The 18,465-nt window shown below is 42.5% G+C and overlaps 2 protein-coding genes across 4 annotated transcripts; both read left to right on the forward strand.

Moving 5' to 3' along the window:
- Positions 1–1,002: 1,002 nt before the first annotated feature.
- dnajc22 (DnaJ (Hsp40) homolog, subfamily C, member 22) lies at positions 1,003–3,607 on the forward strand. Of its 2 annotated transcripts, none has more exons than XM_019895568.1 (4): positions 1,003–1,084; positions 1,441–2,046; positions 2,114–2,406; positions 2,691–3,607. In XM_019895568.1, the coding sequence occupies exons 2-4, from the start codon at positions 1,497–1,499 to the stop codon at positions 2,865–2,867; spliced, it is 1,020 nt and encodes a 339-aa protein (XP_019751127.1). In that variant the 5' UTR covers positions 1,003–1,084; positions 1,441–1,496; the 3' UTR covers positions 2,868–3,607. The 2 variants fall into 2 exon arrangements, with proteins under 2 accessions (XP_019751127.1, XP_019751128.1); XM_019895569.1 differs by having other exon boundaries at positions 2,324–2,406.
- Position 3,608: 1 nt separating this feature from the next.
- Positions 3,609–13,907, forward strand: ikzf4 (IKAROS family zinc finger 4). 2 transcript variants are annotated; one of them, XM_019895567.1, is made up of 8 exons: positions 3,609–3,687; positions 6,276–6,336; positions 6,416–6,496; positions 6,584–6,850; positions 6,935–7,102; positions 9,044–9,199; positions 9,921–10,052; positions 10,987–13,907. In XM_019895567.1, exons 2-8 carry the CDS (start codon positions 6,276–6,278, stop codon positions 11,781–11,783), a joined length of 1,662 nt encoding a protein of 553 aa, XP_019751126.1. In that variant the 5' UTR covers positions 3,609–3,687; the 3' UTR covers positions 11,784–13,907. The 2 variants fall into 2 exon arrangements, with proteins under 2 accessions (XP_019751126.1, XP_019751125.1); XM_019895566.1 differs by having other exon boundaries at positions 6,584–7,102.
- Positions 13,908–18,465: the final 4,558 nt, after the last annotated feature.

Genomic DNA, 18,465 nt, shown 5'->3' on the forward strand with positions numbered 1-18,465 from the left:
ATATATATATATATATATATATATATAGAGAGAGAGAGAGAGAGAAAGAGAGAGAGAGAGAGAGAGAGAGAGAGAGAGAGAGAGAGAGATACATGTGCATACATAGGCATCCATCCATCCATTTTTTTTAACCGTTTTATCCTCACAAGGGTCACGGGGGGTGATGGAGCCTATCCCAGCTGTCTTTGGGCAGTATGCGGGGGACACCCTGAACCGGTTGCCAGCCAATCGCAGGGCACACAGAGACGAACAACCATCCGCGCTCACACTCACACCTAGAGACAATTTAGAGTGATCAATCAGACTGCCATGCATGTTTTTGGAATGTGGGAGGAAACACGAGTACATGGAGAAAACCCACGCAGGCCCAGGGAGAACATGCAAACTCCACACAGGAAGGCCGGAGCCGGGACCGAACCCACGACCTCTGCACTGTAAGGTCGATGCGCTAACCACTGGACCACCGGGCCGCCCCATACATAGACATATCAATTTAATTTCCTTTTAAAGGATTGTAATATGAAAAATTTGATTAAATTAAGTAAATTTAAAATCAGGTGTATATACTTTCTTCTTCAAAATAGGCTCACCACTTTTTGCAAGATCCGTGTATGGCGACACTACACCGCTTAAAAAAAAGCACATCAATAGGAGAGGTGAAGTGAATAGAAGTGAATGGCATCGTGCACTATTTTAATATAAGTGTTCAGTAAAAACTCTGAAGGCAGAAATGCATTTTAATAATCTTGCTAAGATTGGTACAATATTTATAATTAACTTGTAATTAGTAATAATTAATCATATATTAATACATATTGCATTTCTGTATGTGAAGCAACGACAACGAGTTTCCTTTACTGTAATTGCACTACTTTTAGAGCTTTGCACTGCATTTAGGAACGATATAACATGTAGAGTAAAATAGGCTGAGGTCCATCAAGGGCCCTAAAAGTTGATGTGTATCACGTGCTGAGTTTCATTGTCCTGATCCAAAGTCCAATCTGTTGCAACAACATGCAGCTACTTTAACAGAAGAAGGACCGAAAAGGATTGATCTTCTCAAGGGTTTCAAGATTAGGACTCAGTCAGTGAAAAGAAGACAAAGCAAAACATAATTGGCAAGTATATAAACCACTTGGTTAACATTAGTTAAACAGTACAGTAACATCATCAAAATGTGTTTCTGTTTTGTTGTTGTGATGTCTTGCTGCTTGCTGTGTATACAGCACTGAATTATTTTATGACTGAGAATCCAACATTATGCGACAAACCTCCTTTTTAAAAATTGTATAGTGATGCCTTGAGATGCGAGTGACCTGACTTATGAGTTTCGGTTTTTTTTAGATATGAGCCCTGACAATGAACAAAAGGCAACGTTTTTTTTCATCAAATTCATCAGGTTTCAACTTGAAAATGAAGGGCATGTGTCTCCTCCCACAGATATTCAATGAGCATGTCAAATTGTCACCCGTACCAGCGGTGATCATCATCGCAAGATGGTCAAAAGTGTCATGGTCGCCTACGCCCTGTGGGCAGTGGGTGGTCTTTTCGGCCTTCACCATTTCTATTTAGGAAGGGACAGCCAGACTCTGTTATGGATCCTAACCCTGGGAGGTTTCGGAATAGGCTGGATCAGAGACTTGATATGTATTCCAACATATGTCACTGAAGCCAATCAAGATGCAGAGACGAAGAAGAGAAAAGCCTCCAACATGCTCCATCCACCAGTGAACCCAGTTCGATTTGCTGGCCAGGTGTGTGTTGGGGTCTACTTTGGCACTGTGGCATTGATTGGCCTGAGCTCCCTCAGGTTCTTCGATTTGATCGTTCTGCCTTTATGTGTGGCTGCTGGGGTGCACCTGGTGTCCACTGTTGGCCAACAGACCTCTCATCTCCCCAAAACGCTCATAGCTAGTCTTATAACATCCCCGATATTCTATGGCAGCACTTTATCCCCTCTGCCCATTAGCCTGGCAGCCAGTGTCACTGCCACACAGCATCGCAAGTACAAGAAACCACCAGCAGCAGGAAACACACAAGAACTCGGTAAGACCAAAATGCTTCACTCACTTGAAGTCGTTACCATCACTGATTGTTTATTTGGCACTTTTAGGCCCACGGCTTTGCAGGCTGAGTTTGGCTTGGCTGGCCTTTTCTGCTCCATTGGCGTACTGTGTTTTCCATAATACCACCGCCACATTGTATTACCTGTCTGACTGTGTGGCAGCACTGTTGGATATGTTCTGGTTCCTCCCTTGGCTTCGAAGTGTGCTGGAGTACATTCTTTTAATGCCATATCGCTTCATGTGTGTCTTGACTGGAGGCGGCTATTATGAAGAAGCCTGGACAAAGATGCTGGAAATACTCCTGAAAGACTACAATGAGCAGGAGAAAGAGGCACTGAAGGTGACTACATGCTTTGATTTCGCAAAGGTTATACTGTAGTGCCTTTGTAGGGCGATTTATATTCAAACGTATACTGAAGCACATTCCAGATTGTATTTTGTCATTTTACAATGTAACCACTAATGTCGAGCACCTTCCTTTTTAAGACACTGGTTTCTTCCTAGATGTTCGTACTTCAAAGCTTTATTTTCATATGCTGCATTTATTATTGCAGGTTTTATTGCTTCAAAGTACCGGTATTATTTTAAAAGTTATATATTTACTATATGTACTGTATATTGCAGGTTTTATCGCTGGGAGGTCAGGCCTCTCTTGAAGAGATAACTCGTGGCTATAGGGAGCTTGCCAAGACATGGCACCCAGACCACAACCCCAGCAAGGATTCTGAGGCCATGTTTGTCAAGATCCATGAGGCCTATGAGGTTCTTCTACGGCGTCACAGGCCCAGGCGCTTCACATAGTTCCTGAGAATAAGTTGGCACAGGCATACCCTACTGTAATTTTCATTATCAGTGGGGAAAAAAATGGTCAACTTCCCATCTTACGTGACAACCTTTTAATTGTCAAACTATTTTACATCACAGTCTGAATTGATTTGGTTAACTTGAGCTGTTATTAGGAACAAAATGTACTAATCATTTCAAACAGCTTTATTTACACACTTGAGGGCCATACACAGCCAAAAAGATACCCAGTATATTAAAAGCAACCAGGTACAAATTCATAAATATGAACATCAAATTCCTTCCTACAGCCAGCAAAGTACTGACTTTAAAAACAGTGACTCGTCCCGTGCAGGTCTATTGAGAAAACGGTACTTTGCTTCCCTCTTGTGGCGCTGTATCCACCCATGAACTATTTTATGTCACCAATGTACAGCATTGAATATTGTATACATTGCTGGATACTATCTTGTCTTGTTTGCCATATATTGTTACAGGTGCAGGGTTTTGTATTTTTCAGATGTTCAGATCAATATTATTTAATGTATAATTTAATGATGTGGTACTACTAATAAAATAAACCACATAAACAAAAAGCCAATCAGCAGTCAAATGATCAGACCCTCCGAGAATGTTTGCCTTGATTTTAAGGCCTACTAATCCATTTGCATCCACATATTATGCATATCGATGCATTCGATAACCGCAGCCCGGAAGTTGTTTGGGGTTCCCAGGTAAAAAAAAAAAAAAAAAAAAAATCCGAGCGATGCTGCGGTCGCTTTGAAAACAAACCGCAATCCAGGCAATTCCAAGGACGGCAAGAACGAGCCGTGACCAGGTAAGGAGGCGCTTTGTGGACTCAGCCCGGCGCGCGCTAACACAAAAAGAGTCTTCATCGAGTATCATTTGCAAGCTTCTTCTTTTTTTCCGCGGGAGTTGAACGCGGGTGAATGCCATTTGTCTTGTGCTCTGCTGCCATAGCAACGGCGCGCTAGAAACATTGAAGAAACATTGCATGGCAGCGCCGACAGTTGAATGTGTTAAATGCTCGACGCTGGATGACAGCCGCATGTGTGCATGGAGCAGTCATTGTGAATCATGTCAGCCCCCGTTTTTATCTTTCCAGCACCGAGTACGTAGCTCTAATAAGTGGCCAAATATATCTGTGCAGGCCAGGTAATTATTTGCAAATATAAACCGCGCGGTCGCCCTCCTGCCGAGATGAATGATTATCAGTCAAGAGTCGGCGCTAGAGTGTCTCCCCCCCATACGCCCACCACCCTGACTCCCCCCGAGCCGTGCCCTGGTGTGACTGGCGCGTCTGCATCCGCGCCTGTTGCTCTCTCAGCGGCCAGAGGCAGCATATTCATTCACGTTCGCTTTTTAGCCTCCTCTCACCACCGCAGCCCTACACTTGTTTGTGCACAAGGTGCGGCGTTTTCCTTCGCCGTAGGCTACCAGATGATAATACTACCGTGACATGAGAAAAGGAAACCTTCACCGAGGTTGAAAACACGCATAGAAATTAGTTGAATGGAATTTCCCATGTTTGGTCAGCGTTGTTTAAATTTGGCTCATGCATGTCAGATTCTGATCCTGCAAACAATTTCTGTCAAATCCGATCAAATTGGACATACACTACTAACATAATAAAGGGAACAAAGTCATAATCATCACAGTGGAAGTCCAAGTTGATCACTCTTCTGATATGGAACTGCTCAGGAAGTCAATGCAAATTTAATTGTATAACATCAGTCGAACATATACGGAAAGGCACGGCCGTTGTATTTATATGGCGCATTTCCTGAGCAAAATAATGCAAAAGTGTGTGAAATAGTTAGAGGTACAACATGTAAACAAAAGAGTTAAATCATTCAAAAGCAAAGTAAATAAATTACAAGGAGCATACTAAAATTACTCAAAGGACCTACTGTGCAAGAACAATTTTTTGGACACATTTATTTGTTAAATGTTTTGAAAGACCTTAATCATATATTTGGGAAAAGAGCATAGTTTTGAAAAGCATTTACACTTGAGGCTGATTTTACTTCGTTTCCGTTTGGAGCCTTATCCATTTGCGTGCAGCACAACAGCTAAATGCTGCTTCACCATGTTTGCATTGAAGTCTGCGCTCCACTAATTGAGCCAAGTCTGCAGACCTCAGAGGTCTACTGGTTTATATTTCATTAGCATTTCTTTATTGTATTCAGGACCTAAACCATTCAGTGATTTATAGACCAGGGCAGAACTTTGTCTTATCATAGCTGACTGAGAGTCAGCATAAAGCCTTAGGAGTGGTGTAGGCAAATCCACAGAAGCAAAGAAATAGCGGTTACAAAAACAAAGATGAAAATCAAGATAAAATGCCAAGGAAAAAAAATCAAAATAAATGAAAAGATAAAACAAAACGGTGAAAAGACAAAACACAAGGGGCCCATTTTCGTAGACAGTGCATATGCGCTTGGCATAAAAGCTGCCGCATCTTGATTTTCGTGCCGGGGTCAGTCTATCTAATCGTTTTTGGGAATTTGGCAGACTGCTCTACGGCCATGCTGGGCGTTCCGACGGACTGATTGTGTTTTCTTCAACACGCCTCCGTTGTACCAGGCAATTTGGTCTCTAAAAGGAGGCTATACTTAAGACCAGGTGAAACCTCAGCTGCTATGTGCTGCGCTGATATGTGATGTCATCGTAATTTATTCATTTGAGTTTTTGTCATTACTGTCCTTGGCTTGACCATTTTTTGAGTTTGTCTTGACAGAAACATTTTCACATACAGTCATACAGGCACTCCACTGAGCGAAGTGTGAAAGTACAGATAACTGATGAGCTTATTGCCAGTCCCAGTTGAAGTTCAGTGTCAAACTAAATATCAAACAAACTGTTTCATTTTCATTACCGGTACATTTTTATTAATTAATAATAATATTAAGATAAGATAAGATATCCTTTATTTGTCCCACACTGGGGAAATTTACAGTCTACAGCAGCAAGATCGTGGGTAGAAAGAAGAAAGAAGAAAAACAAAGTGTTTGCATTCACAAAATAAATGTACTTTTTTTCATTTTCATTTATTCATTAATAATTATTCTTTTTTTCTTTTATTGTTATTCTTTATTGTTATTCTTATTAATCATGAATGTATTCTTTCATGAACAGAGGGGAACCAACCATTTCGTCCTTGTGTGTCATAATACTTTTTTACCCCATTTGTTTGCGTATGGGAATATGTGCTTAAGTGATGACTGTGCTTAAGTGATGACTCCGTCATTCATTTGCAAGCCACAGTGCAGATGAATCTGCCTGAAATAGTGCAGGCCATGCCTGACCCTAATATGAACATGTCCAACAGAGAGCTTCACATTCTGGTTTCCTGAAAGCCAATGTAGTATTCAAATTGGACACCTTTCTTCTTTCGTTGTGCAGATGCAGGCATCTGGTGAAACAATGAATGCTGATGACTGCAACGGATGCTCTCATGCATCAGGTAACGATGCACGAGGATGTAAACACACAGTCCATTTGGGCGTGCAGACACCAGAATTTGACTTTGCCGTCTCTTTCAGGCAGTGGCCAAGAGTCGGCGACAGAGCAGGACTTTTACAGTTCAAACAGTCAACAGTCCTTGACTCATTGCTCCTTTGCAGGTTAGTTTTCAACCTTCCCGCACAGGCTTTTTTGATATTATCTGTAAATGTATATTCGAAAGGTACATTTGATTCTTCCCTTCCCAGAAAACTCCATCAAGGCGGAGCTGTGCAGTGAAGAGAAATCATCACAATCAAACAACCGAGAGAGTGACAGAATGGAGCTGATGGAGGGAGGGAGCGCAGAGCAAGCTGGGCTCGGCCAAGGGAATTTTTACAGTGAGTTGGGCACTTCAAAAAGTGCTTCTTCGCCTGGACCCATCCGACTTCCGAGTGGAAAGCTCCAATGTGATGTGTGCGGGATCATCTGCATCGGACCCAACGTGCTAATGGTGCACAAGAGAAGCCATACAGGTGACGAGAGCCGAGCGAACAGTGAGCACCTAGGACTCAAAAGGGCATGGTGGTTTTCACGCCTGTGTGTTGCTTGGTTGTTAGGTGAGAGGCCTTTCCAATGTAATCAGTGTGGAGCTTCCTTCACCCAAAAGGGGAACTTGTTACGACACATCAAGTTGCATTCTGGAGAAAAACCTTTCAAATGCCCCATTTGCAACTACGCTTGCCGGAGGAGGGACGCCCTAGCCGGACATCTACGGACCCATGCAGGTGAGCTTTCTTGTGAGAGACAAATACTGGTGCTGCACAAAAAGAGAGTCAAAGGTTCGCTTTTGAAAGACACTGTAAGATGAATAGTGATTTGACAATATGTTTATTGTTGGGATAGTAGTTTGCAATAGTGTCCTGCTGCACTGTATTTTATTGAGATCTGCTTCTGATAGCTCGAGTTGTAATATTTAAGATCTCTAATTTGTAAGATCGGTACAACATTTAGCTACACGAGATAATTAAAATATGAGACAGTTTACAACATGATGTGGAGGAATTACAATTTCAAATTTCACTGAGTATTTCACCGATTGTTCACAAATTGGACATTATTATCTTTTATAAAGTTTATAAAAAATTTTTGCTTTTTCCTTATTTTAATAACATAAAAGAAACAAAATTTTACCATTTCGTCTGCGCTTCACCAAGGGACTATGTATGTATGTACGTATGTATGTATGTGTATATATATATATATATATATATATATATACAGTATATATACTGTATAAATACAGTATATATATACACACACACACACACACACACACACACACACACACACACACACACACACACACAGTCAAGGCTGCGAACCAGCCCCCCGCTGCCGCCGTTGAACCAATGTTGTCACTGGTGATGGTGCCGTGGAGGAACGAGCTGGATTCCATGCTCCTACACACCTGGGACACATTGCTTCAATGGCGGCAAGGGGTTGGAGCGCATCTTAACAAATCAAAAAAGTTATTGCTTCATCTAAAAAAAATTATTGTGAACACTGTCATAACGTGATGAGGCTTGTTCATGTCTGGTCACTTCTTGTTTTATTTTGAAAGAATGACTCTCCTCTCATTTCAGATCACTTTCCCTTCCTCCTGTGCCAGTGTGATTGTCAGCCCGGCCCTGAATGCTTCCACCTGTTGCCCCTTACCTTGTGTTTAAATTGTCCTTGTCTCCCTTTGTCCTGTGCCAGTGTGCTTCGTCCTTGTGTGTCCACTCCATCCTCTCGCCACAGATCTGACCAGTACTTGCCTTGTTTACACAGCTTCGCCATTTTGTGTTGTCAGTCGCTGATCCTCAAAAATATCTTTTTACTTGGAACCCAGTGTCCAAGTCTGGTTCTGACAAACACAACATAAGATACAGTACGCGAGACGGTCAACGTGGACGAGACTAGCGACATACAAGGGATAATGCTGGGTTAGGCTGCGATGATGCGCTGCCAATCGGCTCACGGAATAAATCCACTCGTGCTCTCATTGGTCTATGTTGGGCCGGGCACCAATCACTTGTTTGAATGAGCCTCTGAGTCACGTCAGCTCTTTGTTCAGCTTGCAGGGAAACCTCTCTTCTGCATCAATATGAAAGAATGCGTCTTTCCACAATGTGGCTGCCGATATGACTATTTTTATATTTTGATTAACTTTTTTAATGACTACAGTTTTTTAGAAAAACCCACAAAGAACTGAAACCGCAAAACATGAAACGTGAAGTGGCGAGGGATTGCTTTATTACAAAAAGTGACATTTAGCCTTTGTGTACACAAGAAATCTTGCTAGGAGATTATCAACACTTAAAAAGATGTTTTCAAATTTTTCTTTTCCGAGGAAAGCTTCTTAAAAACTGGATTTGGGTAATTAATGTCACTTTGTGGTATTTCACTCTAATGGGACATTGTGATGGCAGGTTAAACACTGGTTGTAAATAGGGCAATTCATTTTCTATACATTTTAAAGTATGACAGTCAAATTTCATTTTATTAATTTTGATTTTATTGTAGGGCTGTCACTGAAATAATTTTAACGTGACGCTGAGTACTTTATGAACCATTTTCCCAAAATGACATACAGCGTAAGGGTTCAGAATGACTTACTTAATTTTATTCCCCATCATCCAAGTTACAGGTCATTTTAAACTTTGTTTGGGATTTTATAATTGCAGTTTCTTCGCCACTGGAGGGAAAGCCTTTTAAGTGTGTCTACTGTAGTCGGAGCTACAAACAGCAGAGCACACTGGAGGATCATTTTGACCGTTGCCACAGTTTTCTCAAGAGCCAGGACCAGAAGGCAGCAGTCAACTCAAAGACATCCCAGCAGGGTAAGACACAGCACAAACAACTTAATAGCGCCCGTGCAACAGTTAATCTAAGGCAGGGGTGCCCATTACGTCGATCGTGATCGACCAGTAGATCAGGGACTGGTCCCAAATTGATCCGAGGGGTGTAGAGGTAAAAAAAAAAAAAAAAAAAAAGTGTCTCCGTGCTTGTTAGTAATATATTTTTTGTGTTAATGCACACTGCACCGTAATCATTCTATCAGTCTCACTTTCACAAAAAGTATTGAAAAATGAAACTAAAATAAAGCGGGTCATCTTTAACCTACAGTGGCGTCACTGGAAGTTGTTAGCGCTCAGCAGTCTGCAGTTTCAGCTTGTGCTCAGAGTTGTTGCGCTAATCTTTTATCGTTATCATTATTCTCGTTCAGAGTTTGTTTTGTGCAATTCACCGAGGGGACGGGCAAAGAATGGGAATCTGGAGGGCCGAGAGAAGCATTTTAAAATGGTACGCGTGAGCTACGATCGTTAACAGGCAAAAGTGCGTCGCATGCCTCAGCGTCAGGCTGTTGCTCATCATGGCGTGCATGTGTATGTGCGTGCGTGTGTGCGTATGCGCGCGTGCGCGGTAATGGGTCAATCCCGGGAGGTTGGTTGATCAAAAAGTAGATCTTCGGTCAAAAAAGTTTGGGCACCCCTAATCTAACAACATTCAATTAGTCACGGATGTTTGCGCAAAGAAAGTCATTGTGTATTTTATTGGCAGATGATCCGTCTCTAAATATGGAGACAATGGCTAAAACCACGCTGGACATGTCCAATGAGAAACCACAGATTGCGGATAGATTAGTTGTTAGCATCACCAAGCGCAAGAGGTCAACACCACAGAAGTTTCTGGGTATGTTATCTCTGCTGATTCCATAGTGCCATATTAAATATGTTACTTCTATCATGCAATTATATATTCACTTGTAGGAAAACACATTGGGCTCTATTCTCAAGCCCAGTGCAAATCTGACGCTGCCGGGGTCTAAATCTGCGCAAGGGCAGGCTAGACTAAGTTTTGGTATACTGTAGTCACAGAGCCGTGCAAGCGAGTAGCATGGCTCATGTAAAAAGGGCATTTGGCGCGATTGTGGATGTGAACACAGCCAACTTGATTCGCTGCCAATCGAAGCAACTCCTTTCACTCCCTTTTAGACGAGCTGATAGTCCTTGACATTGCGGAAGAATAGACTCATTTACTCGTGTCTTCTGGCAGATCAAAGTTCATTAGTACGTTTATAAGAAACTGCGAGCAGACCTCAACGGGTGGAAGCTATGAAGTTGGCTAGGGAGATCACAGATCTGTGAAGTGGACGCCTTCGACACTGATCGTATGTGTCTTTGTGTGAGCCTCTCTATTTAGCTGTGCCGTTGCCAGTCACTTGGGATGATTTGGAAATTATATGGTAAAGATGATACCAATTATAATAATATTAATAATGCGTTCAGTGAATTGATTTCTGCAATGATTCAGAGTGTTTGATGCCCGCTGTTGTCATATTGATGAATAAACTATGATGACTTCTGCACCTTGCTCAAATTCTCCCAAATCATCTCACACTACCTTGCGACGAATAGTCAGATGTGGTCCCAGAAGGCATAACGCTTCGTTTACCTTCAGCCACCAAATTGTCCGATTCCTAAACAAGGGCATCAAGGCTTGCGTCAGCACAACAATCAGGATATGCCAATTTACATGCTCGAGTGCTGCTGCACTGTCACCGAATGTAGAGCCCATTGCGTAAAAACACGTTCCATTGACTTTCACTGGCATTTGGTGTTCCCAGCTGACGAGCACATCCATCGAGACCTGCTAGAAGTTCCTTGTGACTTGTCTTCTGGTTCTGAGAGGGAAGGGGAGCATCTGAACCCTCAGCCAGCTGAAGACTCCACTGGTTTGAGTAGGATACCTCTGCAAGACTCCAGAACCAAACGAAGGAACGGTGTGCCTCATCCTGCCTTCCCATCTGAGCTGCACGTATTCATGGGCTCCACTGACAACAACGTGCCTCCTCAAGGAGCCCCGGGTGGACTCTCAATGGTGCCTCTTGGCCTGTCTGGTCAAGCAGCAGCCGAAGGGTGCAACGGTCACCCTTTGGTTCGTAGCCACACAACCTCACCCAACGGATGTCCCGACTCTACGGATACCGAGAGCACAGCAGAAGACCTCAGCACAAGGGCTGCAGTCCACACACGTACCTCCAACAACAACCAGCACCTCCACTACCAAACCCTAGCACTGCCCTACAGCCTTTCCACCTCCACACTCGGCCAGGCTAAAGAGATGGACTCAGAGTGGGACAACAGAGTGTGTCCATCACCTCCCACCCCAGTGAAGAGGTGCACTGGCTCACTGCTCCCTTCCAGGGAGAAAGTGCAGGTGTTGGACAGGGACGGTCAGCCTATGCGCTATTTCCACTGCCGCCACTGCCGCATCCTCTTCCTGGATCATGTTATGTTCACCATCCACATGGGCTGCCATGGCTTCCACCAGCCCTTTGAGTGCAACATCTGTGGCCACAGCAGCCGGGACCGCTATGAGTTTTCCTCACACATGAGTCGAGGAGAGCACCAACTGGCCTAAGGAGAGCCGGAAGGGGTGAGCGTTGAGAGGAGCCACTCGAGGCGTTGTGGGCTCATGTTGGCTCTGCACCAGATCATGCTTTCAACCCCCAGTGTAAAATGAAGAATGTGTCCTATTCTGATTACCTTTGCTGGGTTTACATGCAGACTGTTTTGTCATTCTCTGGTCAACCGTTTACATGTGACGTGATCTATTCCGATCTGGCGTTAACATATGCCACTACATTTACTGAAAACAGATGTGTGACGCGCAGATTCATTTAAATACCACATCATTTATGAAGGTGGAGGTCGATTGTCGGTTTTGCGCAGTAGTTGTGACAGTCGTGTTGTTGTGCTTTTATGAAAGCAACAGCTTGATAAAAAGCAGTTACAAGAGTTGAAAACAAGCTCTCCTGCCGCAGACCAGCTCTGGTTGGAAGTCGCCAGATTATCAAGTGTGAAGACGACGTCACATTTAAGTCAAGACAGAGCATGCGCAGCCTGGCGTTCCTATTGAACAGCATGCATGACTCATCATCGGATTGGCAACGGGAATGTACAACCCCTGTGAATCCAAATTAAAATCCATTCGGGTCTGACAAGCGAAGCAGAAGCGGGTAAAGAATCTTCTGAGAGCAGCATTTACAAGTTTATTGCGGCAAATTATGTAATATGATTGATTGCACTCGCTTATTGAATCATCTGGCAAAATGTGATTTTGCTTTAAAAGTGCCTTTTGGGGGATTCCCTCCAAACTAAAAAAAAAAAAAAAAAAAATGAAGGTAACAGGTGCTGGGAAATCACGACGAGCCATCTTCTCTTTGATTCAAATTCCTCTATGAAAAGGTTATGTGCACAAGCAGAACCGAAGGCACATTGTTTACATTTGAAGAATTGTGTTTGGCGTGCCTAGTACGCTTTAGGAGTTGAGTTTGGTTGTGCGGGATGGTGTTTAGTTTGTGAGGTGTGTGAGCCTCATGTGCGCTGTGCCTCTGGGATTGGGGGGAGCTTTTGTCAAAAGGTAAAAGCTAAAAAGGACTGCCTTAACTCGAACTTGTTTACAGTGTTTGAAGTCAGAAACTGGGTCTGACCGTGAAGGTACAATAGCTTGCGCAGGATTTTGGATCTTAAAATCAGACCACGAGTCATGAGGTTGACAAGGAAGATTCTGACCAACTTAGCTCGGGGTGCTTCGAAATCTACAGGACTGCCCCTGTCGACTCGCTGCTTGAACATGACAAGTCTCTACCCAAGCACTTGATGGTTGTACTTTGTTGTGCTCGTTCTGCACTGAGATAACAGCTGAATCCTCACAATGACGGTTATGTAATTTGCCTTTCTCAGATTCCCCTCATGTTGCACAAGCTATGACAGTCAACTTTGCTGCGGTGGATGATTGAGAATCCACTATCATTTCAGCTAAAACTCTTCTGGCACTTGAGGCTGACAGTATGGAGATCTTCATTTGAATCAAAGTCATTGTTTAGCAAGTAAAACTTGGGTTATGTTGAGTTTGACTCGCAGGTGTTTCTTTATTACCGGTAGTGTTGCTTGTTTCAGCCTTGGTTGTATTTAATCAGCTATATTCCAAATCTTCTCCAGCGTATTCCTCAAGCGGACAAGAGATATTACCTCCTGCTTCTTTCAAGCACCCAAATACCTTATTGCTACAGTACAGTGACTTTTCTGTTCATGTTGATTTCGGGAACACAAATGGGACAAAACTCAGTATTCTCGAATTGTTATTGTGGGTTTGCTGCTTTAATAGTTGAACGTCTTTTTTTAAATGCAGAATGTAATAAGATGACAAACAAAACAAAAAAAGGAGCTAAAATGAAGAAATGTGCGTGACTGGAACACAGCATGTGTGCTTGTCACCACCTTGCTTTCACCTGTGAACAGTTTTTAAAAAATTTTTTCTTTATCTTTTTTTTTTTTTTTTTTTTATCATGTGAAGTTCAGTGAAAAACGAGGCATGGGTTTGTGTCTCCCTGTGTGGACTTTGTTGTGGTTTGACGCTATTTTGTGAGTGATATTACAAGACAAAAACAATTTACCTCAAAGTTCAACACGTTTAACTGCCTCATCACTTCAAAAAGTCCTGTTGCTTTCCAAGATGTTTCTGCAGTGACAAATGCCCTCGCTATTCTGCAAACTTTGTACTGTTCATAAAGTTCGATTTATTGTTAAAATGATTTTGCTTTCTTTCATCATGCATGCATTCAATACATACTGTGACAAAGATTTTACATCACTTGAATTGTTACTACTGAAGCAAGTGCAAATATGGTGAAAAATGACATTTCCCTGTAGATGCCTTTACCCGGCGGCACAGTCGTCGACTGGTGAGCACGGCCGCCTCACAGTGCAGAGATACAGGGCTCTGGCCTTCCTGCGTGGGTTTTCTCAAGGTACTCCAGTTTCCTCCCACATGGCAGGTGAATGGAACACTGAAAAGTGATTGTTTTTCACGTACGGTTGTTTGTCTCTGTGTCCCCTGCGATTGGCTGGCAACCAGTTCAGGGTGTCCCCCTCATACTTCCCGAAGGCAGCTGGGATAGGCTGCAGCACCCCCCGCGACCCTCGTGAGGATAAGGCGGATCAGAAAATGGATGGATGGATGTATCCCAGGCATGCTCGGCAAAGCTGCTGTCTTAACTTTAAAATGGGTAGTACCGGGTTTTGACCACTAGATGACACTCAAGTCAAGTTTACGCAGCTCATTGAACGTCCCCCCCCCCACAATTGAGAACTGTGTGGTTTTCTCCAGAAATTCATTTTCAGTTCAACGAACTGTACTGAAACATACTGACTAACATAACGATACTAGTACGACTAACGTTTTGTAAATTGCATTTTGGCAATTAAGATGACTGAACTTTTCAACCCCACTCACACAGTATGGTGCAAAACGGCAAAGGACTGTACAAGCACAATATTAGTATAACAATAATAGATATAAATATGACAGTTTTAAAAACTGAAAAATCCCTCCTTAAGTACAGTAACAACATCGTGTTTTCTTATTTCCTGACACTGAATCTAGAACATGATTATCTGTTGATTCAACTCCGCTGTTAGATCTCATTCAATTATCAATTTCCCCAAGTCATGGCATCTGCTATGAAGCTAAAAATCATATTCCAATGAGGAGTAACTCACAAAGAAAATTAAAGTACAGTCATGGTACCATGAATCTTACTTTTTAACTTGGTCCCAGCCAATGATTTAGTTTTGGCAGTGTGTTTCCACCACATTTGCACCGATTCCAACACGAAAATGCATCTATTGTTTATAGTCCAAGTCATGTATATAGCATGTGTGTTTGAAAAGCAGTGTACAGTTCTATTACTTACCTTCAATTTGCATTATATATCTTGTCATCTTTTTGGTATTTCTTTAAAATACTGATGCATGAGAATACAGTAATGCTTGACAGATGTTTGGTTGCATCAAGGCCGTATCATTCGACCAAATTATTTCTTACTTTTAATGTCAAGAACATTTATTGAATCAAATTGTTTTGCAAGTCCAAATAGTGCCCCCTAATTAGCCATGTTCAAGTTTTCACTGCAGTGTGCGTTTAAATTGCCAAAATGTACGCATTCAAACATTTGTGGCCTCAGCAATACGTATTGAAACCAAGATGAAAAGTCATGGGTTGGACGAGAGTGAACTTTTTTTTAAATTTTATTTTTTAGGTTGCAGCATGTACTAAAAACACAGCTGGCAGAGCTTTTCACATCTCTGTGCCTCTGGAATCCATTAGTGATCAAATCCTGTGTATGTCTATTGCACACAGACAAAGGCGGGTGGGAGCAAGCAGTGTACGTTTGACAATGCGACACCAGGAAAATATGCATGTTTTAGCGTTGGGGAGAATGCTGAAGTTGTGTGATGCAAGCCATTCCCGGCATGGGTGCCCTTGGGAAGTTGTGTGGCTCCTGTGGTTGCCTGTCCCCCTGTCACTGCATTGGCCTGAAAGAGGCCTTGCCACGAGAAATGTCTTCTTTACCGACTTTGGCTGCCAGATGGAGTGGATAATGGATGGGACCCACTGCTGCACGAAGTGTGCGTGCAGCCACATGAAAGTGCACACAAACATACACGATTTGGCCATTTGGGGTCAAGGATGCCCATGTTGTTAATGTGGGACATGCTGCACACACACTGTGTCACACACAGAAAGTGATGTCACACCAGGTCGCCTTCAGTGAGTACATTTTGCTTTTCTGTCACCTAGATAGGTGATAGCTAGCGAGCTAGCTAAATATCAGATAGCAATCTAGCTACATATTTCTAAATTAATCGTCAATCAATCAATCCATCTGTCCATCCCATCCATCCATTCACCTTCCCAAGCACCTGTTCACCAATCCATCCACCCATCTATCCATTTATCTATCCATCTAGACATCCATAATCTAGTTCTACAGTGCGACCTGGGTTTTTGTGATTGATCCATTCCAAATTGTCTTACTAATACCGAATCATATGAAATCCAAAGCATCATTTTCCTTAGTAAATATTGTGAATCCATTGCAGACTCCTAAAATTGGAGGATAATTATAGCTTTCCATTAAAGATTAGGGGTACAGTCTACCAATATGTCTTTTGGTGGATACAACACGTTGATATAAGGCCTTGGTGCCAATGCAGGTCACCTTTAACCTACGGTGGCACGTGACCTACATCACCGGAAGTTCTCAGCATCCAGCAGTCTGCAATTGCAGCTTGTGATCAGAGCTTTTTTTTTTTCTCATTCTAAATTTGTTTCGTTTGCAATTCACGGATGACACTGGCAAAGATTGGGAATCTGGAGAGCCAGAAGCATTTTAAAACGGTACACGCGAGTTACGATAGTGATGTTGCTGCATTTAACACGCTGCAAAAGTGCATCCCATGCCTCCGCGTCAGGTCTTTACTGAGGTAGGCAGAGATTTCCTTTTCATAAACTCACAAACTCTTGTATCTACTTTATTTTTCTTGCTCATGTTAGGGGCCGTTATGGCTGCTGCTCATCATGGCAAGAGTGTGTGGATGCATGCACGTGCGGTAACGGGTCAATCGCGGGAGGTTGGTTACTTGAAATAGATCTTCGGTCAAAACAGGTTGGGCACCACTGATGTAAACAAACACTTTTGATAAAGTGCCTCATATATCTGAAGAGTATAAAAGTCTCTTTTGCGGAACAAAAACATATACACAAGTATTAAACTTGTTTATTTTTAACCTGTATGTAACAGTAAACAGTTTTTATAAAAGCTTACGTATTGTTTTATGAAAATATCAGCTGGTTTACATGTCTGGCAGCATGATACTTCTCTGTGTGCTTTCAATGGATCTCATTTATTAACCGTGCGTATGCACCAGTTGGTGCACAGAAGGTGCACATGAAACAATTAGTAATTCTTTGAGCATGAGGAGATTTACGATCACGTTTGTTAATAAATAAGCAGCAAAACATTTTTGGTCTGTTGCATTACCTTGCATAGTAGTCGCCGCTGTTGATTCATTCAAGTTTTCTGCTATTTGTGATGTTGGTTGAGATGCGTCAACAAATTGTCACATTCCCATTACATTTCATTCAGTATTTACAAAGGCTCTACACGGCGATTGTCTGTGTCAAGATGATCTCCTTTCTTTTAAAATCCAAAATGTTTCCTTTTCACACAAGCGAAGGCTTTGTGTTGTCTTATAAGTCTACTTTTCCTCGTCGTCATGATCTTTGTTGCATTCTTGATGTAAATCCCTGGCGCCAACCAGAGACGACGTGTATTAGCGAAAAACAAATCGTTGATTAAAAATAACATGCGGAAAATAGGATGTTAGGAATTATGAGTATGAAATTGTCAATTATATTGATAAAACTGATCAAAAACTTGATGTGTGGCCAGCACCAATTTATTGTCCTGTACACAAGTCCAGCGCCAATGTCGATGTCGTTGGATCGCGTAGCAGTCATATCAATAAAATAAATGGATGTATTGTTACACCTCTAGTCAAAACACCCATCCATCCATCCACCCATCCATCCATCCATTTCTGAACCGCCCATCCTGACGAGGGTCATGGGCTGGAGCCTATTCCAGCTGTCATTGGGCTTTAATTAATCTACCATGCATGTTTTTGGAATGTGGGAGGAAACAGGTGTGAAATAAATAGGAATCAATCATAAAGTTGATAAATGAACATGTAACATCACTTTTACCTTTACTGATGACTCTTGATGGTGATGAGAGAAGTCAATCTATCCTGTCCATCTGTCCATCCACTCATTAAAGCATCCACCAATTCAGTCATTCACCATTTATCTCGCTAGCTAGCTAGCTATCAACAATCTATCCATCTGTCTGTCTGTCCGCACTCATTCATCTTTTCACTCATTCAGTCATCCCTGATGGAGGTGTAGCATTCCATATGATTGATGTCTGGCACGCAAGGGTTATGATGTTTCAATGAGTCGCCTTGAAAGAGTCCATTTTGGGCTAGTCTCTGAATTGCAGAGGTGCAAAATTACGGAATAGGTGCGTTCCTTGTAAATGCTTGCGTGCAGTGGTGTGTGTGTGTGTGTGTGTGCGTGTGTGTGTGTGTGTGTGTGTGTGTGTGTGTGTGTGTGTGTGTGTGTGTGATGCGTGTGTGTGTGTGTGTGTGTGTGTGTGTGTGTGTGTGTGTGTGCGTGTAAGCTGAAGAACCAGTGA

Source organism: Hippocampus comes, unplaced genomic scaffold (genome assembly GCF_001891065.2).
Source record: "Hippocampus comes isolate QL1 unplaced genomic scaffold, H_comes_QL1_v1.1 scaffold113, whole genome shotgun sequence".
NCBI lineage: Eukaryota > Metazoa > Chordata > Actinopteri > Syngnathiformes > Syngnathidae > Hippocampus > Hippocampus comes.

Coding starts and splice junctions, on each gene's coding strand:
- ikzf4 (XM_019895566.1), top strand. CDS start 6,276: ATGCAGGCATCTGGTGAAACAATGAATGCTGATGACTGCAACGGATGC. Junction 6,337..6,415: donor CGGATGCTCTCATGCATCAG/GTAACGATGCAC, acceptor CGTCTCTTTCAG/GCAGTGGCCAAGAGTCGGCG. Junction 6,497..6,583: donor GACTCATTGCTCCTTTGCAG/GTTAGTTTTCAA, acceptor TTCCCTTCCCAG/AAAACTCCATCAAGGCGGAG.
- dnajc22 (XM_019895568.1), top strand. CDS start 1,497: ATGGTCAAAAGTGTCATGGTCGCCTACGCCCTGTGGGCAGTGGGTGGT. Junction 2,047..2,113: donor AGGAAACACACAAGAACTCG/GTAAGACCAAAA, acceptor TGGCACTTTTAG/GCCCACGGCTTTGCAGGCTG. Junction 2,407..2,690: donor AGGAGAAAGAGGCACTGAAG/GTGACTACATGC, acceptor TGTATATTGCAG/GTTTTATCGCTGGGAGGTCA.